Below are 20,536 nucleotides of genomic sequence, written 5' to 3'. Positions count from 1 at the left end.
CAAAAGAAATGGGTATCAGTAGGTAATGTGGATTTACAAGGGTACTTACCCCATCATGATAATCACAAATTAATTAACTTTATACATGAAAGGATGTACTAAAAATATTCTTTTTAATCCAAAATTATGGGCTCAACCTAATTCTGGCTTCACCACAGTTTATTACAAGACAAATTTTAGAATTTTATTTTTCTTATATGGTCTTTAAATTCTCCAAAAGGAAGGTATACTATGAATCAGGAATTATTTACGAAATATAATTATGCAGGCTTCTGATTTAGAGCTTGAACAGAAAATTATTATTATAGACAAAAGAAATAGTATGAAAAATTGTATTCCTTAACTAAATAATGACAATGTATGATAATACATCTCTTGATATGTGACAGAAGGTCTTTAAAGCAGATGCTTTCTATAGACTCTGTACAGAAGCTTCCCTTATGATACAGAGAGAATAGAATGCCAATGGATTTTACTTCTTTCCAAGTGGCAGTTTTGCTTGATTTTTCTATAGCAATATGCTCTAGTGAGAATAAGTGGTAAGAGGCACAAGATGGGGGCAGGCATACAAGCATGTATCAAGCATCTACTGGTGTGTCTGGTACTTTCACATGTTATAAGAACCTTGGGGGTTGGACATTATGGTCCCCACTGGTAGATAATGTTGAAGCTCAGGGAAATGAAGGACTGGCTCAAAGCCACATATCAGGTCAGTAAAGGTAGATTCTTGAGTCCATATAAAAATTAGTATGTCTGGTTCTCTAAATAATCACAATCATGTCATTCTGCAGCTGTAATTTGTCATTGACTGCAGCACCCTCCAAGAGAAATCTTGAAAACAGATCTACAAATTTATTATCAAGGAGGATTAGCCATGCTCAAAAAAACTGTAAAAACTGATCAATAAACAGTATTTAAATAATTAGTGATGATGCAGACCAAATGAAGCCAAAACACTTGAAACTCAAGGGGTCTAGGATTACTTTACCATGCGTTGCATTCAGTTTTATATGCAAGACAGAATGATAGAGTGTAGAGTTTGTGTGCTTTTGGAATCAGATCTGGATTCAAAACTTGATTATAGCAAATACTAGCCAGTGCCAAGGGAAGTAAGACTTAGGTAAGTTTCTCTAAGCCTCAGTCTATCTATCTGCAAAATGGGGAAAATAAAAAATACCAAACTTTCAGGTTAAAATGTCAATAACTTATATTAAAGGCCTGACAGTAAAGGCACAAAATGGGTACACAATAAATAAAAGGCAGTTGTCATTACTGAAGTTCTCCAGTTGATCTGGGTGTAAGTCTGATCTGCCCAAACAAGCTCCTGGGAGACTGGGCCTTCTCGGTCTGTCGATGTACCCTGGTCAAAGCCTACCATGAATGCACCTACCTGTAGTGGAGTGAGTTGGGTTTAGTATCTGTTGCAGTAAAGCCAAACACTCTCTCCAAGGCCCTTTGGGGGTGTTTCAGTAAGGTTTTAGAAAGTGCTTACTAGAGGATTTAGGCTTTTGGTGAGTGATCTGAAGGGGGCCACAAGGAAGGAGGGGTTCACTCTAGACTGGCTACTATCAGAAACCAGGGGCAATTCTACGGGAGGGCAGAGCAGAGTGAGGGTAAAGCTGTTAACTAGTAGCGCAGCGGCAGGCACTCATATCCGCCGTGAGAGGGCAGTGTTTGGTTTTCTGTGGGTGGCACAGTGACCTTGTTTTCCATCTGTGCTTAGACAACATTGTAAAATGGCCCTGTTTTGTCTCAATTTTCATGGTCTCAGAGTCACTTTGTCTATTGGTGTTCTGAGATACTGTTTATTTGCAGCTTCTAACAACACCAAGGCTTTAGTATGAGATCAGTTCCTCGACATCAGGGGTGGCTTTTTTCTCAAATGGAGGCCAGATCCATTACATATGCTTAATGAGCTTCCTGAATTAATAAAAACCTCAGTTAATTTAAAAGTGAGATGTATGCTGTGTGGACTCAATCTTTTACATGAACATTACACAAGCACTTTTAATTAAGAAGCTTGCTATGTTCACCATTCCTCCTCTCCATAGAAATGGCAGTATAAAAATCGCCAATTTTAGTTGACAGATGAAAAGTTTAAGTGATTTTATTAAGATCAATCTTGAATCAGGAGTCAAAGTAGAAACGCCTATCCAATCACCTTCCTCTATGAGATATAATATTGAACTTCATCAGGAAACTCTCTTTTCCTCTGATGACTGTTCTGGCTGGGCAAATACTTTTATGTTCTTTATCAATTTCCATGGCCAAAACAAACCAAAAAAACCCCTATGCATCTGTTTAATCACTGCTTAGCCAGACTTTAAAAAGAACTATACCTTCAATTTTGAAAATCCAGATTTGCATACTTTTCCTCTCCAAATAATGTTATTTTCATGAGTAATTAGAAAGATTTAATGGTCATTTATCATAAATCACATTTTCAGGAGAAAATGTTTTCATAGCATATTAGGATTACTATTTGTCATTCTCCTCCCTGACTGGATATTAGGCACTTTAAGGTTGTCCTGTGTAAGTAATTCTGAATGAGTAGATCAGTTTTAACACTGGCTGGGCGGTGGTTGTACAGAACCTGTTTCACAATGAATTTTACCACTGTATCAAATTCCCCCTTATTTTAAACCTTTGGAGTATTCAGTGACAATTCATGCAAGTCTGCCTCAGTTCCAGTGTTTTACTATCTCATGTACATGTAAATATACATGCAAATGGTAATGATCAAAGTCTCAGGTCATACAGAATTTGTGAGCAAATAAGTAAGGCGTGGTATGGTGAGGTCAGTCCTGAAACACAGCGATGCCTTTATCCTAGAACACAGAGAAAAAGCACTGGCAGATGCACCTGAGCTGTCTTAGAGCAAGCCTCTCACTCCTAATCAAAGGGAGAATACTTGGCTAGAGTTTTTCATAACTGGAATGTCAATGGCAATAGTAAACAGCATTAAAAAGGCTGAGTTCATCAAACCTTTAAGGAATCAAAGTGAATACCAGATGTCAAGCTATCTATTACTAAACACCCTGATTAATACTTGAAGTATTTGAGGGGGAGAGAGTGAGAAATTTCATTCAAAAGTTCTGAGATCTCACAAAAGCAGATATACTGAAAAAGATGCTATTAAATTAATAAAATTAAGATTTAGGATCACTTAATAGCATAGCATATATTATAAATGAGTATTATACATAAATATTTTATGCACATATGTGTATATGCTTATATACATGTATATATGTGTGCATATGCATATAGGTGTGCCTATATGAATTTGAAGGTGTGTGTGGGCATTATGAGAAATATTTCCAGATATAAATGAAGATCAAAGATATTTATTATTTAAATATCTTAAGTAGTTTCTGTTAAGTTAGTTGATAGCTAGAAAAGGCATTCAAATTTTTATTAACAACTACAAAGAATCTCTAAAATTTCAAGCATGTTATAAAAAAGAAGTAATAATAAAACATCTTTTAAGATGAAAAGTACTAACACATTTTAGCAGAAATTAAATCACATTGGTTATAACATATAATCCTATAAATTTTTATGTGGTATTTTTATCAGTTCAGATGCATGCTACAGTACTAAAATTTATTTCGGCACAACTGAAAGTAAATCAACAACAAAACCTCATAATTAGTTCTCACTTCATTTTAAGAATATGATATAAATTATATATGTTAAGTATCAATGTAAATAATAAAAAAGGCAATGACTGCTACTTTTATATACTTGGTTGGTTAAAACTCTGCACCCGTTCAATAATGGCTTAAACTGCAGCACTGTCTGGGACATCTTCAAAGAGGTAAGGGGAGTTTAGAAGAACATCCAGAAATATAAAGATGAAGAATAAAACCCTTAACAACTGGGATAGAAGCCCTGCTAGAGTTCATCCATCTGCTTAGTGAATACTGTCTTAAGGATGTTTCACAAAAATGTAAATCTAGCGGATATGATAAATTAAAAGATTAGTTAGAGTCCACCAGGTATGTCAGTGCCTGTGACCCCAGAGAAGTGACATCTTTATTGGGGGAATACTTAATCTCTTTAGTAAAAAGGAGGTTAACACTAATGATACATTTTGGAGGACAATGTTAACGACAAATTGTTCCAAGTACAAAACCAAATACTTCCTTATTAAAGCATATATGAAAACCACATAACACACACATAGCACTATTGAATTAACCAATCTCTTCTTAGATTCAAGTTAAGTTAATAATGGCATCTACACTTTTTTCCCCTTACATATTTAAGTTGATGATAATGAATTTCTCCATTATTATTTTAGGTCAACTTATAAAACTTATTTTGCAGAGGATACATACGCCAGTTAATTTTTGATTTGTGCCCATCACTAATCTTCAAAGACAGAGAATTTGAATATTAAGTCTTACCTGACCAGGATCTGTTCCAGTAACAGTTAAGTCTTGGATGGATCTACGTCTTGGCTGCCCGTTGCCTTTTAAAAAAAATTAAAAAATTAAAATACTGAAATCTGTTCAGAGACAAGAAGGGTTTAACTGCTACAGTAGGAAGTTGGAATTTGTTGCTCCTTGGATCTACACAGAATGTGAGAAAAACAAGTGTGTTTATTGTTAAAAAAAAAGGGAAAGAAAGATGTAAGGAAAGAAAGAGAAACAGCTCTAGTATTTTAACTCAAAAGTTGCTGGCTTACAATAAAGTGTGTCCTAATACAATAACCACTCCTACCACACGAAGAGCTGCTGAATTCTCTTCCACCATCTTCTGTCATGTGTTTAAATAGATGAATGCTTGGGGGCTGGGGCTGATGACGGCATCTATTTCAAGGGCCTTACGTTACAGTTTCTACAGCAAGACAGCTAGCAAGTTGTGAGCCATGACTGGCTTTAACCAACAGCAGTACCTTGTTCCTTTCAGAGCTTAAAAGGATGCTTAGGCTTGAATTTATTGCACTGAGTCACACTTACCTAATCCCATTAGTCTTTGTCAGAATCTAGTAATTTATTATTTGTGAACAACAACTCTTAACTCTAGTGGAGACGAATGACTCTCATTCTGTTCTAAAATATACAGCTTGCTGAAATGGGCTAGTGTGTTAACCCTGCTTCAGGAACTCCCATGCTAAACACAACTGAACTAAAAATCAGTTTATGAAAGAACTAGACAAATCTAAGTCTTCAGCAACGTGGGGTGAATTGAACAATAGCTTCACTCAGCACTTCTATTTGGGAATAGGGCTGTTTACACAGTTATTTTCTAAGATGAGAGATCAGCTGTCTAAAAGGAAACACCAAAATACTATGAGTAACAGCTGACACAATACTCAAAATTCTTTTGACTCTGAAGACTATATTATGTAATAGTGGGCAGCGCTCAGACCACGTACTCTAATAGTTGTGGCCTGATCAGCTGACAGAATTCATTCTTAAATTTTATATCTCCATAACCTTATCTTATTTTAAACCAATCTGCAATATATCCTAGCATCTTAATCAAGGTGACCCTACTATTTTGTACATACATGAAAAGGACGTTACAACAGAAGAATAATGTTTAATGCAATAGTACATGCAGTGAATATAAAAACTCAAATTTATAGCTATCCTTGAAAGTATAACTCTTTTGTATTTAAAGCAATGCTTTAGAATTCTTTGCATAATCTTAAAGTAACTTCATATTTCATTGTATTCCAAGCTCCAACTTTCAATTACAAATTGACATAACAACAAACTGCACATTTATAGAATCAGGCACACTAAGATATTTCTCTGAAAACTTTTAATTATCCCCATTTTCCTGAGGACAAAAAGGATCCCCACTACCATCACTAATGAGCAATTTCAGGCACATTTCATTCAACACAATCATTCTAAAATTAGCTGAGATGAGACAGGCTTGTAAAAGTGTCTGGAATTCTCTTTTCAGATTAGCAACATTTGTGAATCTGGGGAACCACCCAGCACATGTGTCTGAAAATCATTACATCACCATTGCAATAACAACAAAGACAAGCTCTAAGTGGCGGGTGAGTGGGGGTGAGGGAGTGGGAGGAAAGGGGAATAAAAAGTTTTAAGTAGGGGAAAGGAGAACTGACAGTTAACAGATGCCATAAAATGAGAAATCTTAAAGCTACAGCAGGAGTCAAAACCAAGCAATACTAGGCAATGCATTTTCATTAGCATAACCATGGCAAAAACCATCTGGCATACAGTTCAGACGAAGCAAAAAAGGATTGCAATCAACAAATACTTGTTGCTCCAATATTAAGTTTCAAGCCATAATTTAGAAATACGAATGTAAAAAACATCAAGCTCCTATTATCACAAATGAAAATTACTGAGTGTGTGCTCAGTAAATTTAGACTGACTCTGAATTTTTTGGTAACTAAATACTAATTTAGAAACTCATTTATTTTACATTTTTTCATGGTTCTTTAATATGTGCATACCTGTATTAAACACAGCAGTATAAAGGAAAAAAGAAGTAGAAATAAGGGACAATATGGTATCAACAGATGCTTAATCAAAGAAAATGGAATTTATAAATGATGTCTTGAGTTTTTTAATCTGTAATGAATTTTGGAACGTTCAGGACTTCTGATAGGGAACAAAGGATATTTTTAAAAATAACTTTTCTAAGAGCAACAAAAGGAATATACTATATCCCTAAGCCCACCTTCTTTCCCACCCCTAAAAGGGTGGTTGCAACAGCAGCTTATAGGGCAATTGTTTTTTCAACACTGAAACAAAATCCATCTCTCCAAAAAGCTGCTCTTTTTAAGTACAACTCATTTCCTGAGCTGGTATTTGGAAGTCATCAGAGTCCTTCCAGAGACTGCTGGCTCAGGTCCCTGAGAGTCATTCCTGTGGTTTTTCTTATCAGTTTCCTTACCTAAACTACTTACATTTTTCTAGGTTCCAACTTTCTGAAGACACTATTCATGTAAAAATCAACACATTTTCTTGGAGACATCTCTTAATCAAAATGTTTGAAATTTTGATACTTGTTAAGTTTTGAATATTAAAAATTATGGGACACTTACTTATCCTTTTTAGATTTTAAAAAGTGATCTTGGTCGACTACAATAAGGTGGAAAGAGACTACCTAAAGATTACTTGTAATGTTAGATGCACTTTCCTATTTAATTAGTCACAAATACAGAACTTTATTGAAGGAGCAGTGTCTGCACTTGGCAGAAGCAGATGTAGTATATCTCAGAAGAGCTCTCCTTGGGCCTCCGTGTCCCTAAACAAAGGCAGGTGTTAATGACACTATCTGTGCAAGATAAGAACTTGAGACCTAGAAAAGCTCAATTCTTTCTACCTTATGGTCTCCTCATAATGGTGCTGCACTGTTTATCGCTTGGCCCTTTTCATATTCTACTTAACTACTTATCACACTTTTGGTAAATAACCAATATACAATAGAACTCAATGTACCTGACTGAAATTTAAAGTGGATGAACAGTCATTAAATTTTTTTCAGTTAAGAGATCTAAATGCAGCTGAAATCATAAGGACTCCTAAAGTTTCTTTTCAGCTTCAGCTTCAAGAATATTACAAACAACAAATATCAATGAAATTCAGAGACCTGGACATTTTATGTGTATTAAGACTGACTCAACAAAACATTTGCATATTCAGCCTTCTCTAGCAAATCCTTAAGACAGTACGTAATGCTTTTTGGTCAAAGCGTTCTATCAGTTTAAAATGTTATGCCATCTTATTCCAGGCTTAGAAATAACAAAAGGTACACTAGAGTCTCACTGTTCAAGGTTCTCAAATAGAAGTACATTAAGGCAATGCTTATCCGTAGAATAGAGGAGAAAAATTTCAAGTGTTTAAAATGAAGCCAAGTATTGTAATTTAGTCTGAACTTAAAAAGAAATTCAGAACCACTGAGTATGATATTACAGTAGTATTAATAAAAACTGTTTAAATATATTCTATAAAACCTCACAATTTAGCTCATTTTAAAAAGGTATCTTTTATGATATAATTACAACAGTTATTCAATATCAGTATTTGGAAAAACATACTTTTGCAAATCATATGTTGGAAATTTATTTCATTTCATAATAGCAATCAATCTGGTATAAACTATGCATGAGGATTTTTTAACAACGGAAAGGGAGAAAGTACAGAAGACTTATGTTTCAATTAAATCTTTTGCAGGTGGTATGTATATATGTATCTGACAGTACTTTCATCCAGTGGATTTCAAAATATATTATAATCACAGTTGAATTCCTTAATATTAAGTACTATAACTCTTTACACAAGGACTCCAGCGCAGGACTGCTGATCTCCCTTGATAACAGACACCAGAGCCATGAACAAAATATTTTTTAACTCTTCAGTCTCTTGTTGTTTAGTTGCTAAGTTAAGTTGGACTCTCCTGCAGCTCCATGGACTGTAGCCCGCCAGGCCCCTCTGTCCTTGGGTTTCCCAGGCAAGAATACTGGAGTGGGTTACCATTTCCTTCTCCAGGGGATCTTCCCAATCCAGGAATTGAATCCCCGTCTCCTACTTTGGCAGGTGGATTCTTTACCACTAAGCTACCAGGGAAGCCGACTCAGTCTCTTACTCTATGAAACTGGAAATGGTTGTTGCTCTCGTGTAACTTTTTGACATTTTACCTATTTAACTTTGACATGTGAAATTTTAAAAGAAATGTAAAATTTAGGTATTCTTCTAACACCAGATCAAATGTTACTATCAAATATATTATAGTTTCCCAATTCATAATCCCTATCCCATTTGAGTATTTGAGATGAAGATGGAGGGAAAACAGACCCTTGGAAGCTTGGAATAATAACAAAAGCAAAATGTGGGAAAGTCAGGAAAATCCAAGTAAAACGATCAAATAAACAAAAATCTATGTTTTTATCAAAATCTTAAAGGAAAAAACTCTAGAAAAATTTAAAGCAATCCAATAATCTGCCACCCACTCTCTTTTCTTCAAATAAAAGTAACATAAAATGGATTAGAAAACTATAGATCAAATAGTTTTAATTATGGGCAAGAGATGTCTGCATTTACATTAACTTTGCTTAGGTTGCACAGTTATTTGGCAGGACATTCTCCATAAATGAAGAGGTAGCAAAATGTCATACTGTACTGGCAATTGCTCTTATTATGTGTCTTGCTTGCTAAAAAGAAGCCAGATAGATTTACAGCCACTCTGTGGGCAGGGGAAAGCAGAAAGAAGACTTAACCAGAACAAAGTTTGCTAATACCTCTTTCAGAGCCAGGCTTAAGGTAGCAAGGGTACAAAAAATTGTGTAGTTTGATCCACAGAAGTCCTGAGGTATTAAAAGTCCTGAGGTCATTTTTGCATGACCTGCTGCTAAGCTAAGTCACTTCAGTCGTGTCCGACTTTGTGCGACCCCACGGACTGCAGCCTACTAGGCTCCTCTGTCCATGGGATTTTCCAGGCAAGAGTACTGGAGTGGGTTGCCATTGCCTTCTCTGTTGCATGACCTGAGAAACTGTTAAATTGATGAATGCTAGTGTTAGCCACAGGTTGCTTGTTCTTCCCCATTTGTTGATGGCAGGGTATTGAACAGTGTTGAAGAGCAAGCAAAAAACAAGATTTAAATTTGTTGACCCATGAACAGGTTAGGCATTTTAGTCATTATAAAGATTGTATTAAAAAAACTTTTTTAGAGTAATAGTGCCTATTTAAAAACTTTTAAAACTGCTAAAATTTTTTAAAAATGCAAGAAGCAACACTTCAGAAATGATACATGTGTACACTGCTAATAAATACACATAAAAATTTACTTGATGCTTAAAGGAGCACTCCTAATAAAAAGAGGCAGTTTATTCCAAGAGATACATTAAACTCAGTATACTGCACTTGGCCAAAGGAAAGTATTATTGAAAATGCTTATCTATAATAGACAAAAAATATAGCTTATATTTTAAAAATGTTTACAACTGGGATCCAATGCTAATTAATGCCAGTTTGGATATATCAAGAAGTATCTGATAATATAACCACAGAATTTGCAGGGAATCAACCTCAAGTAAAAAAGTTCTAAAAGGTATTAATAAATTTAGGGAGTTAAATTTCATCCTTCTTTACAATTAAAATGGCCATGTAAGATAGTTGAGATATTCCCAAAGCACAGGTTATATGTTTTATGTTTAATTTAAAAATATAACCTAAGAATAAATTAATGTTTGACTTTTATGTCCAATTATTTCCATTCCAGTGGTTGCACCCTTTATTAAAAAAAGGGAAACTACTAGGTTAATGTTTGAATATCTGGGGAAAAAACTCAACAAGAATATTTAATAAAATGTATTACTGAATACTATTTCCACTTGACGAGCATTGGTACTCTGGCAATTAACAGCAGAATTAAGCTTTCCTGACCCCATAAGGATCCAATGTCATTAAAAAGTATCTCCTGGATGAAGAGCTCAGTTAAATTTAATACAAATCCTAAGTAGGAGCAGCACAGAATTACTCTAACTTCTGTGACTCAAACAAAACAAAAAAATGAGTGTAATCTGGTGTCAGAAGACCTAGGATGGGATCCTGGCTGTGTAACCCTGGGAAAACCATTCAACATCATTGGATCTTTTTCATCTGTAAAATGGCTATTAAGCTGATGTGCTTTCATACAGGCCACAAAGCACATTTAACTAGGGTTTTTCAGCCCTGGCACTGCTGACACTTCAGGATGGGTAATTCTTGGCTGTGGGAGGCTGCTTGGGACACTCCAGGCTGTTTAGCAGCAATGCGGCTTCTGTCCACCATGTCAGTAGCACCTATTAGTTTTGACAATCATAAACGTTTCCAGAGAGTGCCAAATGTCCCCTGGTGGGGTGTGGTGTGGTGCATACATTCACCCTGGTTCAGAACCTCTGAGAAGGTTTTTCTCCTCTTCTCCCCCACTCATTATTACATATATCACTGGCTATTTTGCTATGTGTGGGTGTATCTGTTCTTAATGTTCACCCATAAGACCCAGATTAAGATTAGTGTGCCATTTGGCTAGATTTTTCTGATACTCTCAAACATTTAAGATACAGCTCAGCAATATGAATGTTTATACGTTGCTGCTTCTTCAGTTAGAGAATTATTCCCTTAAACTTGGTACCTTTCAGGGCAGAGGTAAAATGATCCTAAGTACTTTACTAATTTTGAAAGCAGCCCATGACTCAATAAAAGTATGTGAGGAATAAATTAACTGTATTCTCTGAAGGGCAACAATGAAAATGTAAAATAAACCACTTGAACAACCAGGATAACAAAGAACTACTCTAGAAATAAAATGGTTTTGTATAGATGGAATGGGACCTAAGAAACTGTTTAAAAAATTTTATACACATCTGTAATTTACAGATTTTACATGTATCCTAGTTCTGACCTGCTGGGAGCTCAATAATGGGTCATTTTCATAACCGGCATATATTTATTAAACACTATGTGTGAGGTCTTGAGCCAGACACGGCTGATGCCATCAATAATAAATAACACAGATAAAGACATAGTCTCTATCCTCAGGTTTCAGTTTACTGGAGGAGACAAGAACTACTAGGCATGGTGATTTAAATTGATCTATGAGATAATCACCATAAGAAATAAAAGCAATTTAGCCATATGAGACACGTGGGAGTTAGGTATAAAAACATGTAACTTGCAAGAGCCTCCTAATAATACACAGGAATCAGAAGTGACGATAATTATTTGGCAAGATACCATGCAAAACAGCAAATCTCATTTAGTTTTTATTTTGTATCTGTTTTCTAGGTTAAGGCAAAATGGTATTCAGCTACTCTTTTCTCAACTTCGTATTTCACTTGCTACCAACAGAAAGAGGCTGGGACAGAATGCCAAGAGGGAGCCCCCAAGTAGAAATGAAGGAAGGAAAGGAGCCAAGGACAACAAGTATTTTAAAGGATTGTTTCCTCTTTCTGCCAGGTGAAAAAAGGTCTGGGTTCAGCTATTCTGCTCATTTAAAAGATGAGAAGAAGTTGGCAGAATTCTGGGGTGGTATGCCTCCTTCCACAAAAAGGCATAATATTACTTTACTTTCTAGTTCATCCTCAGTTTTGGAGATGTGAGGTTCCTGGCCAAGCTGGCTTCAGTGCAGATAAATATATACAGTTTTTAATCTGTCTCCCTAAGGACTGCATGCAAGGTATCTATTTTCACATTCTATCAAATTGGAGCAAGAAGCATTTTATAAGTACCAGGGATCATTATTCCAGTTTTACAGCTATTAGACCAACCCAGGTGGTCCATGATACCTGCTATGACGGTCTCAGGGACATCCAGAATGTTGCCAAATGAAGCGGTTTTACGGTGGCCCCGTTTAGGCTTGGAAAAGGCTGCAAAAATACACACATACAGTATACATGCAAACAACCACAAATAGTAACACGGAAAACGGTGAACAAAAACAGAATACTTTTCAAATAGTTATGTTAATAACACTTCATGCAGGATGGCATGCAGAACTATCAAACCCTTTGTCCATGCTTACACAAGGCGTGATTAAGGAGCAAACAATTATCAATATAAGATGTTTCATGTACTGGCTTTAATTAGCAGGAAAAAAAAAAGGACAGAGACAAAGCTGCAGGGTAATGAGAAAGCTAGATTTCCAACACGTTCATAGAAATAACCTAAATGCAACCACTGATGTGCAGTGAGGGTCTACGATGAAAGTGGGAAGAAAAGAGGAGTTAAAAAGAAATAAGCTGCCATATTTGTTTTAATTAAACAAACACAGGAATATGTGTTCAAAGAGGTGTTTCTTGAAGTGTGCTACAAAGTACAATTCAGTGATTATATGATAATTACTGAATCAAAGTATGAAATGTGTATGCTTTTATAATTATAAATATTTAAACATACTTCTGATAAACTGAGTATTTATTGTAGTTTCCAAAGTTTAGGGTCTATTCCTGCTAAACTGGAATAGTTCTGAAAGGCTGGAAAATATGAACCTGTCAAAGTAAGACAATTCACCAACAAATGTTCAGCCCATCTGTTTTATTCACACGTAGGCAGAGAAAGGATAGGGTTATTTAAATGTATGTGGTTACCTTTAATCTGGTGAAATATCACTTCTGTAAAGATTAATTATAAACCAGTACCTGACTAAAAAATTGACACTAGCACATAAAAAATTATTACTATTACATTACAGAACACTTCCTGTTTTAAGGTAGCAATCACTATTTGGCAGCTCTAACTTGAATGATATTCCTGAAATGAAAAGGACTCCCAAAGTGTTAGGCTGCATTCCTGTGTACCCTGTTCATCAGACACTGTACCGTGACATCCCCACTGCATACAGAAATACTTGTGACTCAAAGAGACCTCCACTCAACTTGATTGTTTCTGAAGATTCCATCTATGTGGCAGAGACAGGCCAATCTCTATTCTTCCCTTTTTTCTTAGCAACAGAACCTCAACTGTACTCAGGACAGCAATGTTCCCAGATAAAAGACTGCAGATCCCCTCTTCCCTTGGGCCCACAGGGAGCCATCTGACCCTATTACTATGGCCAATGACATAAACGTGGAAGTTGTTAGGAGGGACTTGTGTGAAAGCTTTTTGAAAAAGGAGCCCTTGCCCTAACTCCTGCTTCCTGATGCTGGGATTGTGGATGTGATGACTGGAACTGTAACAGCCATTATGGAGCACAAAGTCACCTTCAGGATGAAAGCCACACAATAGGGATTGTAACACAGAGAGACAGAAGAAAACCAGTCACCAGAGATTGAGGAGCCTACCTCCAGATTTGTTTGTGTGTGAAAAAAAAGTTTTGTGTTAAAGACACTGTTATTTTGGATATTCTACAATATCCAACTGATTCTAATGCTAACTGATAAATAAGTGACCAAGATTAGTTGAAGACAAGAAGAGTTAGGATGGTCCTCTGGACAACTTCTTTCTTAACAGAACTTAACACAAAATGAAAATATTCTTTTTAGAAAGAAACCAAAATGATATTAAAACAAAACAAAACAAAACCCCACAAAACCTGGTTAGCTAAGCTAAAAAAATATGCTAATACACTAGGGAATATATTTGTATATACATATGTAGTTTAAAAGATTAGAGGTAAATACACAAAAATGTTGTGTTTATTTTTTAGTGGGACAATTATGGAAGACTAGGTTTTTAAAATTTATATTTCTACATTTTCCACAATAGAAATGTATTTATGATCAGTTCCTCCCCACCCCTAGGGAAATCAGAAAGAAAACAATTTAACCCACCATTACTAAATGAACCTGGTTAGAAAAGAAGGTTAGAAGTTCCACTAAGGTAACAAAACATGTAATTATCTTTGTGCTGACCAATCTTTCCACAATTAATCATTTTAACTACTGACAAAATGGAAGAGAAATGCTAGCTTTTTCCAGATCAAATTACTACGATCTTTTATTTTACAATTAAAAGAATTAATCACAAACTTAGCTACTTTTGCCATTGAAAGGAGCAGCAGCAGACCAGCAGTAAGGCCAAATCATATTTTGATCTGAAGCACATTTTTCTGCTAAATTCAAAACAAAACATTTGCTATACTTGAGTTCAGCACAAAACTCTAGTAGAATCACTTAAAAATCCTCCCCAAACATCCTGGTTTTGGCTAACTTTCAATTTCTCATTTAGATTTTCAGCTCATATTGAGCTGAATTATATTTGATAAAAATCTGTAATAAGAAATTAAACTTTATAATGCAAATAATTTTACAAATCATGCTTGCTTTATCTGGAATTTGAGATGCTTTCTGCCAGAAGCATAGGAAGTATACTATAAATCAACTTCCTGCTTTAAAAAAATTTAGGACACACACAAAAAAGCCCCTGACATTCCCATGACTGAAACAACTGAAACTACCATTTTCGTTCCTCTTCGGACTTTTACTTCCTTTTTACCTGTGGTTGCAGCAATCCTGGCTTCTATTTCAGACATATCGGCACTCATCCTCTTGCCTTCAGAGGTTGGGGGCAAGCTTTCCACGCTGCTCCCACGAGAAGCTCCCAAGCTCAAACGCCCAGATTCACTCTGTTAAAAACATAGGTCAATTTGAATTACTGAAGCTCTTTATATTTAAAAATCCTGGGCAGCTAGAAGAAGGGAGATACCAATTGGGATTTTTAGGGCTTCTGTTCTGAAAGAAATGGAAAATTTTCAGGGAGAGGGAGCTGTAGGAGTAAGGAAGAACAAGCTGCAGACACTGGCCTTTAGGAAAAGGTGATCACCAGAGCTGGGAGTTAAATGTCCTAATTATTAGTTATCCTAAATGCCTCAAGGAAGATGAATAAACTCATTCCTTAAAATATTTAAAAACCAGTAACAGCAAAAATATAATAAATATGGAAACATGAAATGATGGATCTAGAAGAACTCCTTTAACCAGGTAGTACAGCCAAGAAATCTCCATTTTACACTTGTAACCATCAACTGTTCAAGTTAGGGATCATCGTAAGGAAGATATGCACAAATACCAAAGGCAGCAATCATCAGATGGGAGAACATTTAATTGTAAAGAATTTCAGGAGAATCTCATTACACATCTCTACTCTTAAGCCTATCTGTCTGCTTCAGGAACAAGATTCAGGGCTTGTATAGTGGAAGAAGGCAAACAATACTTGTTAGTATAACGTTCAGGACTTCATGACCACTGATAAGGTTACCAAAGATTTTACTTTTAATAACAAAACAAACCTGTTGTTTTGCCTGGTTTTTCAACAATTTTGATTCTAAGCGTTTAATTGTATCGTTTGTGGCAGGAACTTGTTCCATGTTAGTGTCACTTTTATTACTGGTGTTTGTAGAAGCGATGTCCATGAAGGAGCCTAGGAAAGCAAAAATATTTATGACAATAGGCTGGGAATAACACAAATGCTTCATTCAATAAAATGTAACTTAAATTATTTTCTAAACTAGCACATATGAATAAAAATAAGACTTTTCAAGCTAATGAAGATACCCAAAGAAACCCATTTTAAATGCTATTTCAGGATAGCACAAAAAGGGAACCAAAGTGCCTAAACAGTTTTCTAATAGTCAAGAATGACTTTAAGTTTCTTAGCTTGAGAGAAAGAAATGGCTATTAATCAAGATGGGAAAGACTGTGGAAGGACTGAGTCTGAAGGGTGCTCAGTTAGGAAAATGGTAATTTTGAGCTCATAGCAGGTATCAATCAAGTAGTTGGATATGTGAGTGTGGAGTTCAAGTTTGGGATGGAGCAAAAATATTGGCAAATACATGGTATACATGTATACTGGATGAGATTACTAAGGAAATGAGTTTAGACAAACAAAGAGGTCAAATGACTAAGCCCTGGACACTCTAATGTTTATAGGTTGGGAAGATGAAGAATAACCAGCACAGGAAACCATGAAAACAAGTGACCAGAGATGTAAGATGAAGCCCAGGCTAGTATGATATCCTGGAGACCAACTCAAAGTGCTGAAAATAGTAGACAGTAACAAACTGTGTCAAAGGCTACTGAGAATCAAAAAAGATGAGAACTGAAAATTCTTCATTTAGATTTAGTAATGTGAAGATAACTGGTGACCTTGATAAGAGCAATTCTAGAGTAGTGGTATAATAAATGCTTGAACGGAGTGAGCACAAGAGAGAATGGCAAGAGAGAAGCTAGAGAAATGCAAATACAGGCTTTAACAGTCCCCTCCTTATCTACAGGGGATACATTCCAAGACCTCCAGTGGATGCCTGCAACCTCAGATAGTACTGAGCCCTCGAATACTGTGTTTTTTCTTATACATATATACCTGTGATAAACTTTAATTTATAAATTAGGCACAGTAAGAGATTACAAGAGTAACTAAAAATAAAACAAAACAATTGTAACAATATACTGTAATAAAAGTTAATGAATGTGGTCCCTTTCTCTCAAAATATCTTAGTGTACAAATTTAATACCTTTTTCTAACTAAGCACTTATCCTGCACTATGGCTGTTAATTTTTGCAGTTTGAAGCATGACAGCAAAACAGGCACAGGTTTCTTTTTCCTTCTTCATGATTTCATGGATAGAAGTTCTTAATGCAGATCTTAGCAACCTCAGGTAGCATAGGATTTTTTTTTTTTTCTAATTAAAGTTGAGAATTTTCACCTTTTCAATTAGAGGAAGCACTTTCCAGCTTCTCTTTGGCATGTAAGAATTACCAGCATCACTACTCCTGTGCTTTGGGGCCATTATTAAATAAAATTAGGGTCCCATGAACACAAGCACTGTGATACCTCGACGGGTGATGTGACAACCAAGAGGGCTACTAAGCAACAAATGGATAGGATACACTGAATAAAACGACGATCCATAGGATGGAGTGAGAGTTCATCATGCTGCTCAAGATGGCTGCAATCTAAAACTTAGGGATTATTTCAGTTAGTATTTCTGGATCACAGTTGACCATGGGTAACCGAAACTGCAGAAAGTAAAACTGTGGACAAGGGCAGACTACTGTATATATACTCAGGGAATGATCCCAGTACAAAGGCTAAAACTGATGATGCAAGAGACAGGAAGAATTGCTAGGAGAGCAGATGGGATCTGATGCATAAGGGGACAGGCTTGCCTCTGGCTATGAGCAAGGACATTTCAGCATGCGAACAGAAGAGTGCAGAGGAGAGGGGCAGACACAGGCATGTGGGCACGTGGAGAGGGGAAGTTTGTGGCAGCTGTCTTCTGATCACAGAGAAACGGTAAAGAAGGTCAGCTGAGAGTAAGGAATGGCAAGCAAATGTTTTTAGAGAAATTCACTTTATAATTCAGAGCATCTCAGAAAAGACTTTCAGTAAAACTGGAACCAGTTTAAATATAATTTTTTTGGAGGTAGGGGAAATAGACCAGTAAAAATAAAATTTTAAGTATGCATTAAGTATATGTGTACATACACACCTATGCCTTTTAGTTTTAATCAAACTAATAATGAAATGTTCATAATATCACATACTTTGAGAAGTAAAATTTTTCTACGTTAGAGTATTACTTCTACTGTTTTTTTTTGATGACCACAAATTATGGAACTGAAGAACTCTGAACTAAAACACAGCTTCTTAAATGAATGTCTCTATGGATTCTTCTACAAAGATCAAGAAGTAGGGTGGTCAAGATACAGGAAATATACTGTTTTATATATATAATAATTTTTGATACTATTTGATCTAGCTGTATCTGTGTAAGAATTATTTTTCAAGTAAAGAATGGCATCCACAGAAATATAATATCCAGTCTTTTTAGACATAACTGCGTAAGAATTTCAAAACTTGGAAGTGGGTTTTCAATTAACTCTTTAACCTGGGTACCTGCATGAAGAATGATGCACCTGGAAATTAAAATTGCAATCATATTAAATGAAGAAGTTAAAATGCAAGAAGGGACATCATTCATTTCTTCTTGATTATCATTTCACAGGAACAGAGATGCAAAAATTTAGGTTATTACTGTTCCAATCTACCCATTTACCTGTACTGGTGGCAGAGTTGCTCTGTCCTTCATCTGAATACTGACAAGGGTATTGTAACGGCTCATCTGCTCCTGGAAAGTACTATATATAAAAAAGTAAATAACAATTTAAACTTTCTTTAATACAAATTAAATCGTGTGAAAATTAACTTAAAGAGTAAGTACGTTTGAATTACTTCCTTGCTGAGATCTGCACGCAGCAAAGATGTTGCTTTATTTTCACTAAGGCATACATGGAATTTGTAGATACAAAGACAACAATGTGCTAACTCTTCTGAATTTCAACTGTTATCACTGCTATGTATCTACCTACATATCTATTTTACACACAGCCTAGATAATCTTGAAGAAAACAGCCAATATTCCTCTAGAGGAACATATGAAATACAGTAGTATCAGTCCTCATAATTACATGAAACATTATTCATGTTCTCACAGCAGTGCTGCAAATCTCTAAAGTGTTGAAATGACTTCGTCTGACAACCAAGATGGTATGCCATAGAATGATTTGTTAGAACCAATATTTTCAATATCAAGGATAGATTATGAATGTTTCTCTATGAATCAGAGATAAAATATTGGATATATCTGCTGGATAAAAATTAGAATTTAGGGAGAAAAAAGAGAAATGTTTTCTTCTCATATTAGACAAAGCACATATAGGCACAATCAAAATCTGAATAATTTATATAACTGAAAGTTTTAAGGTAGAGATTATGGAGATTATGGAGACCAAGGTCTTTTCTTTACTTTTTAATTTTAATTTTTACTGAGTTGTTTTCTTATGAATGTATCTTTAGGTCCCAGGATTCTACATAGAGCTATTCTCCAAAAAATGAAATTAAGCTTTAATAAGATGAGTTCAAGCTGCTGTGGCTAATTTATTTTCAATAGAATGAACAAATTAATTATGTGGCCATTTAGGAAATCACTTAATCTATATTCAAAGAGACTGAAAGATTCTTCTACTTAGCAAATTGTTCTGAAATTCAGGCACTTTCACAAGTGCATAAACATTTCCAAGTCAAGGTACTACTTGATAGATTTGTTAGTGGATCAAAAACCAGAGGCTTAGAATGATTCAAATAATTCTAACAAAAGTGTTTCATTTATAGACTGGGAAATTATAATAATCATTTAAAATGATTCTTCTAAATTCTAAAATTCTACAGATCCTAGAAAAAAGTTTAACTTTTTAATGGCAAGTGAAAAGCTGAAAATACACAATGAAAAACCAAAAGTTAAAAATCACTTAAGTACAAGTGTCTTGGAATGTAGCCTCTCTAGTGCACTACATAAATGACTGCTTAATAAAGATTTATACTAAAGAAAATTTATAACTCAGCAACAATTAGAGTCATAAAATACCCAAGTCCTGTAAAGGCTTTAGAGATAATCTAATTCAACTTCTCTCACATTACAGATAAGGCAACAGGCCCAGGAACAAATACATCCACTAAGTTAAGCAGAAGGAAAAGAGCATGTTTAGACACCTAGTCTAGTCATCTTTCCATTATAAGAACTAGATTTTTTTTTTCAAAAATAATGTTTTCTCCTCTGATTATATGAGCAATGAATACCCATTTTAAAGTGGAAAATACAAAAAAGTATAAAACAAACAAAAAAATGATGATATCCCCTTACTTTAAAATTCCATTAAAACTCAGTATATATAAAAGTCCCTTAACCCCAAAGCCCCTCAAAAGAAGGATTATACCCGCATCAAGTGAGTCATTATTTTCACAATTTCCTCCATTGAAGGGCGCTGAGAAGGATCTTTAGACCAACAACGAGTCATCAGGCTCTCAATGGGCTTAGGTAAATTTTTGATCAGTGGTGGTCGAGTACCTACAATTAAAAATTAGAGGAGGAGAGAACAGAATGTATTTACCCAAAGAATAGTGTAAGTTTCTAACGTGGTATTTATTTTCTAAATCAAGATTTTTTTAGGAGGAATAAAAGTACATTTATTTTGTCCTTTAGGTTAACACTACATTTTCATAAAGGGGAATCTACACTTTTTGAGAAGCCAAATTAAAATTTTCACATGCATTATGACTG

The 20,536-nt window shown here is 35.2% G+C and overlaps 1 protein-coding gene across 7 annotated transcripts in view; it reads right to left on the bottom strand.

The window, feature by feature from the left end:
• The window catches only part of MAP3K7 (mitogen-activated protein kinase kinase kinase 7), a 62,242-nt gene that overhangs the window by 13,220 nt on the left and 28,486 nt on the right, over nucleotides 1-20,536 (bottom strand). For 4 of the 7 annotated variants that reach the window (XM_081528495.1, XM_081528491.1, XM_081528492.1 and 1 more), the window contains 6 exons: nucleotides 20,193-20,323; nucleotides 18,476-18,557; nucleotides 15,707-15,837; nucleotides 14,914-15,043; nucleotides 12,267-12,347; nucleotides 4,413-4,477 (listed from right to left, as the gene is read on the bottom strand). In XM_081528495.1, the coding sequence (XP_081384621.1) occupies nucleotides 4,413-4,477; nucleotides 12,267-12,347; nucleotides 14,914-15,043; nucleotides 15,707-15,837; nucleotides 18,476-18,557; nucleotides 20,193-20,323 (620 nt within the window). The remainder of the gene's footprint in view (nucleotides 1-4,412; nucleotides 4,478-12,266; nucleotides 12,348-14,913; nucleotides 15,044-15,706; nucleotides 15,838-18,475; nucleotides 18,558-20,192; nucleotides 20,324-20,536) is intronic. The other 3 variants (XM_081528493.1, XM_081528494.1, XM_081528497.1) reach the window with 1 other exon arrangement.

The sequence above is a fragment of the Giraffa tippelskirchi genome, chromosome 9 (assembly GCF_054371585.1).
Source record: "Giraffa tippelskirchi isolate mGirTip1 chromosome 9, T2T-mGirTip1v1.2.pri, whole genome shotgun sequence".
In the NCBI taxonomy this organism is placed as follows: domain Eukaryota; kingdom Metazoa; phylum Chordata; class Mammalia; order Artiodactyla; family Giraffidae; genus Giraffa; species Giraffa tippelskirchi.
The sequence above is the reverse complement of the archived record's forward strand: the minus strand, read 5'-3'. Positions and strand labels throughout refer to the sequence as shown.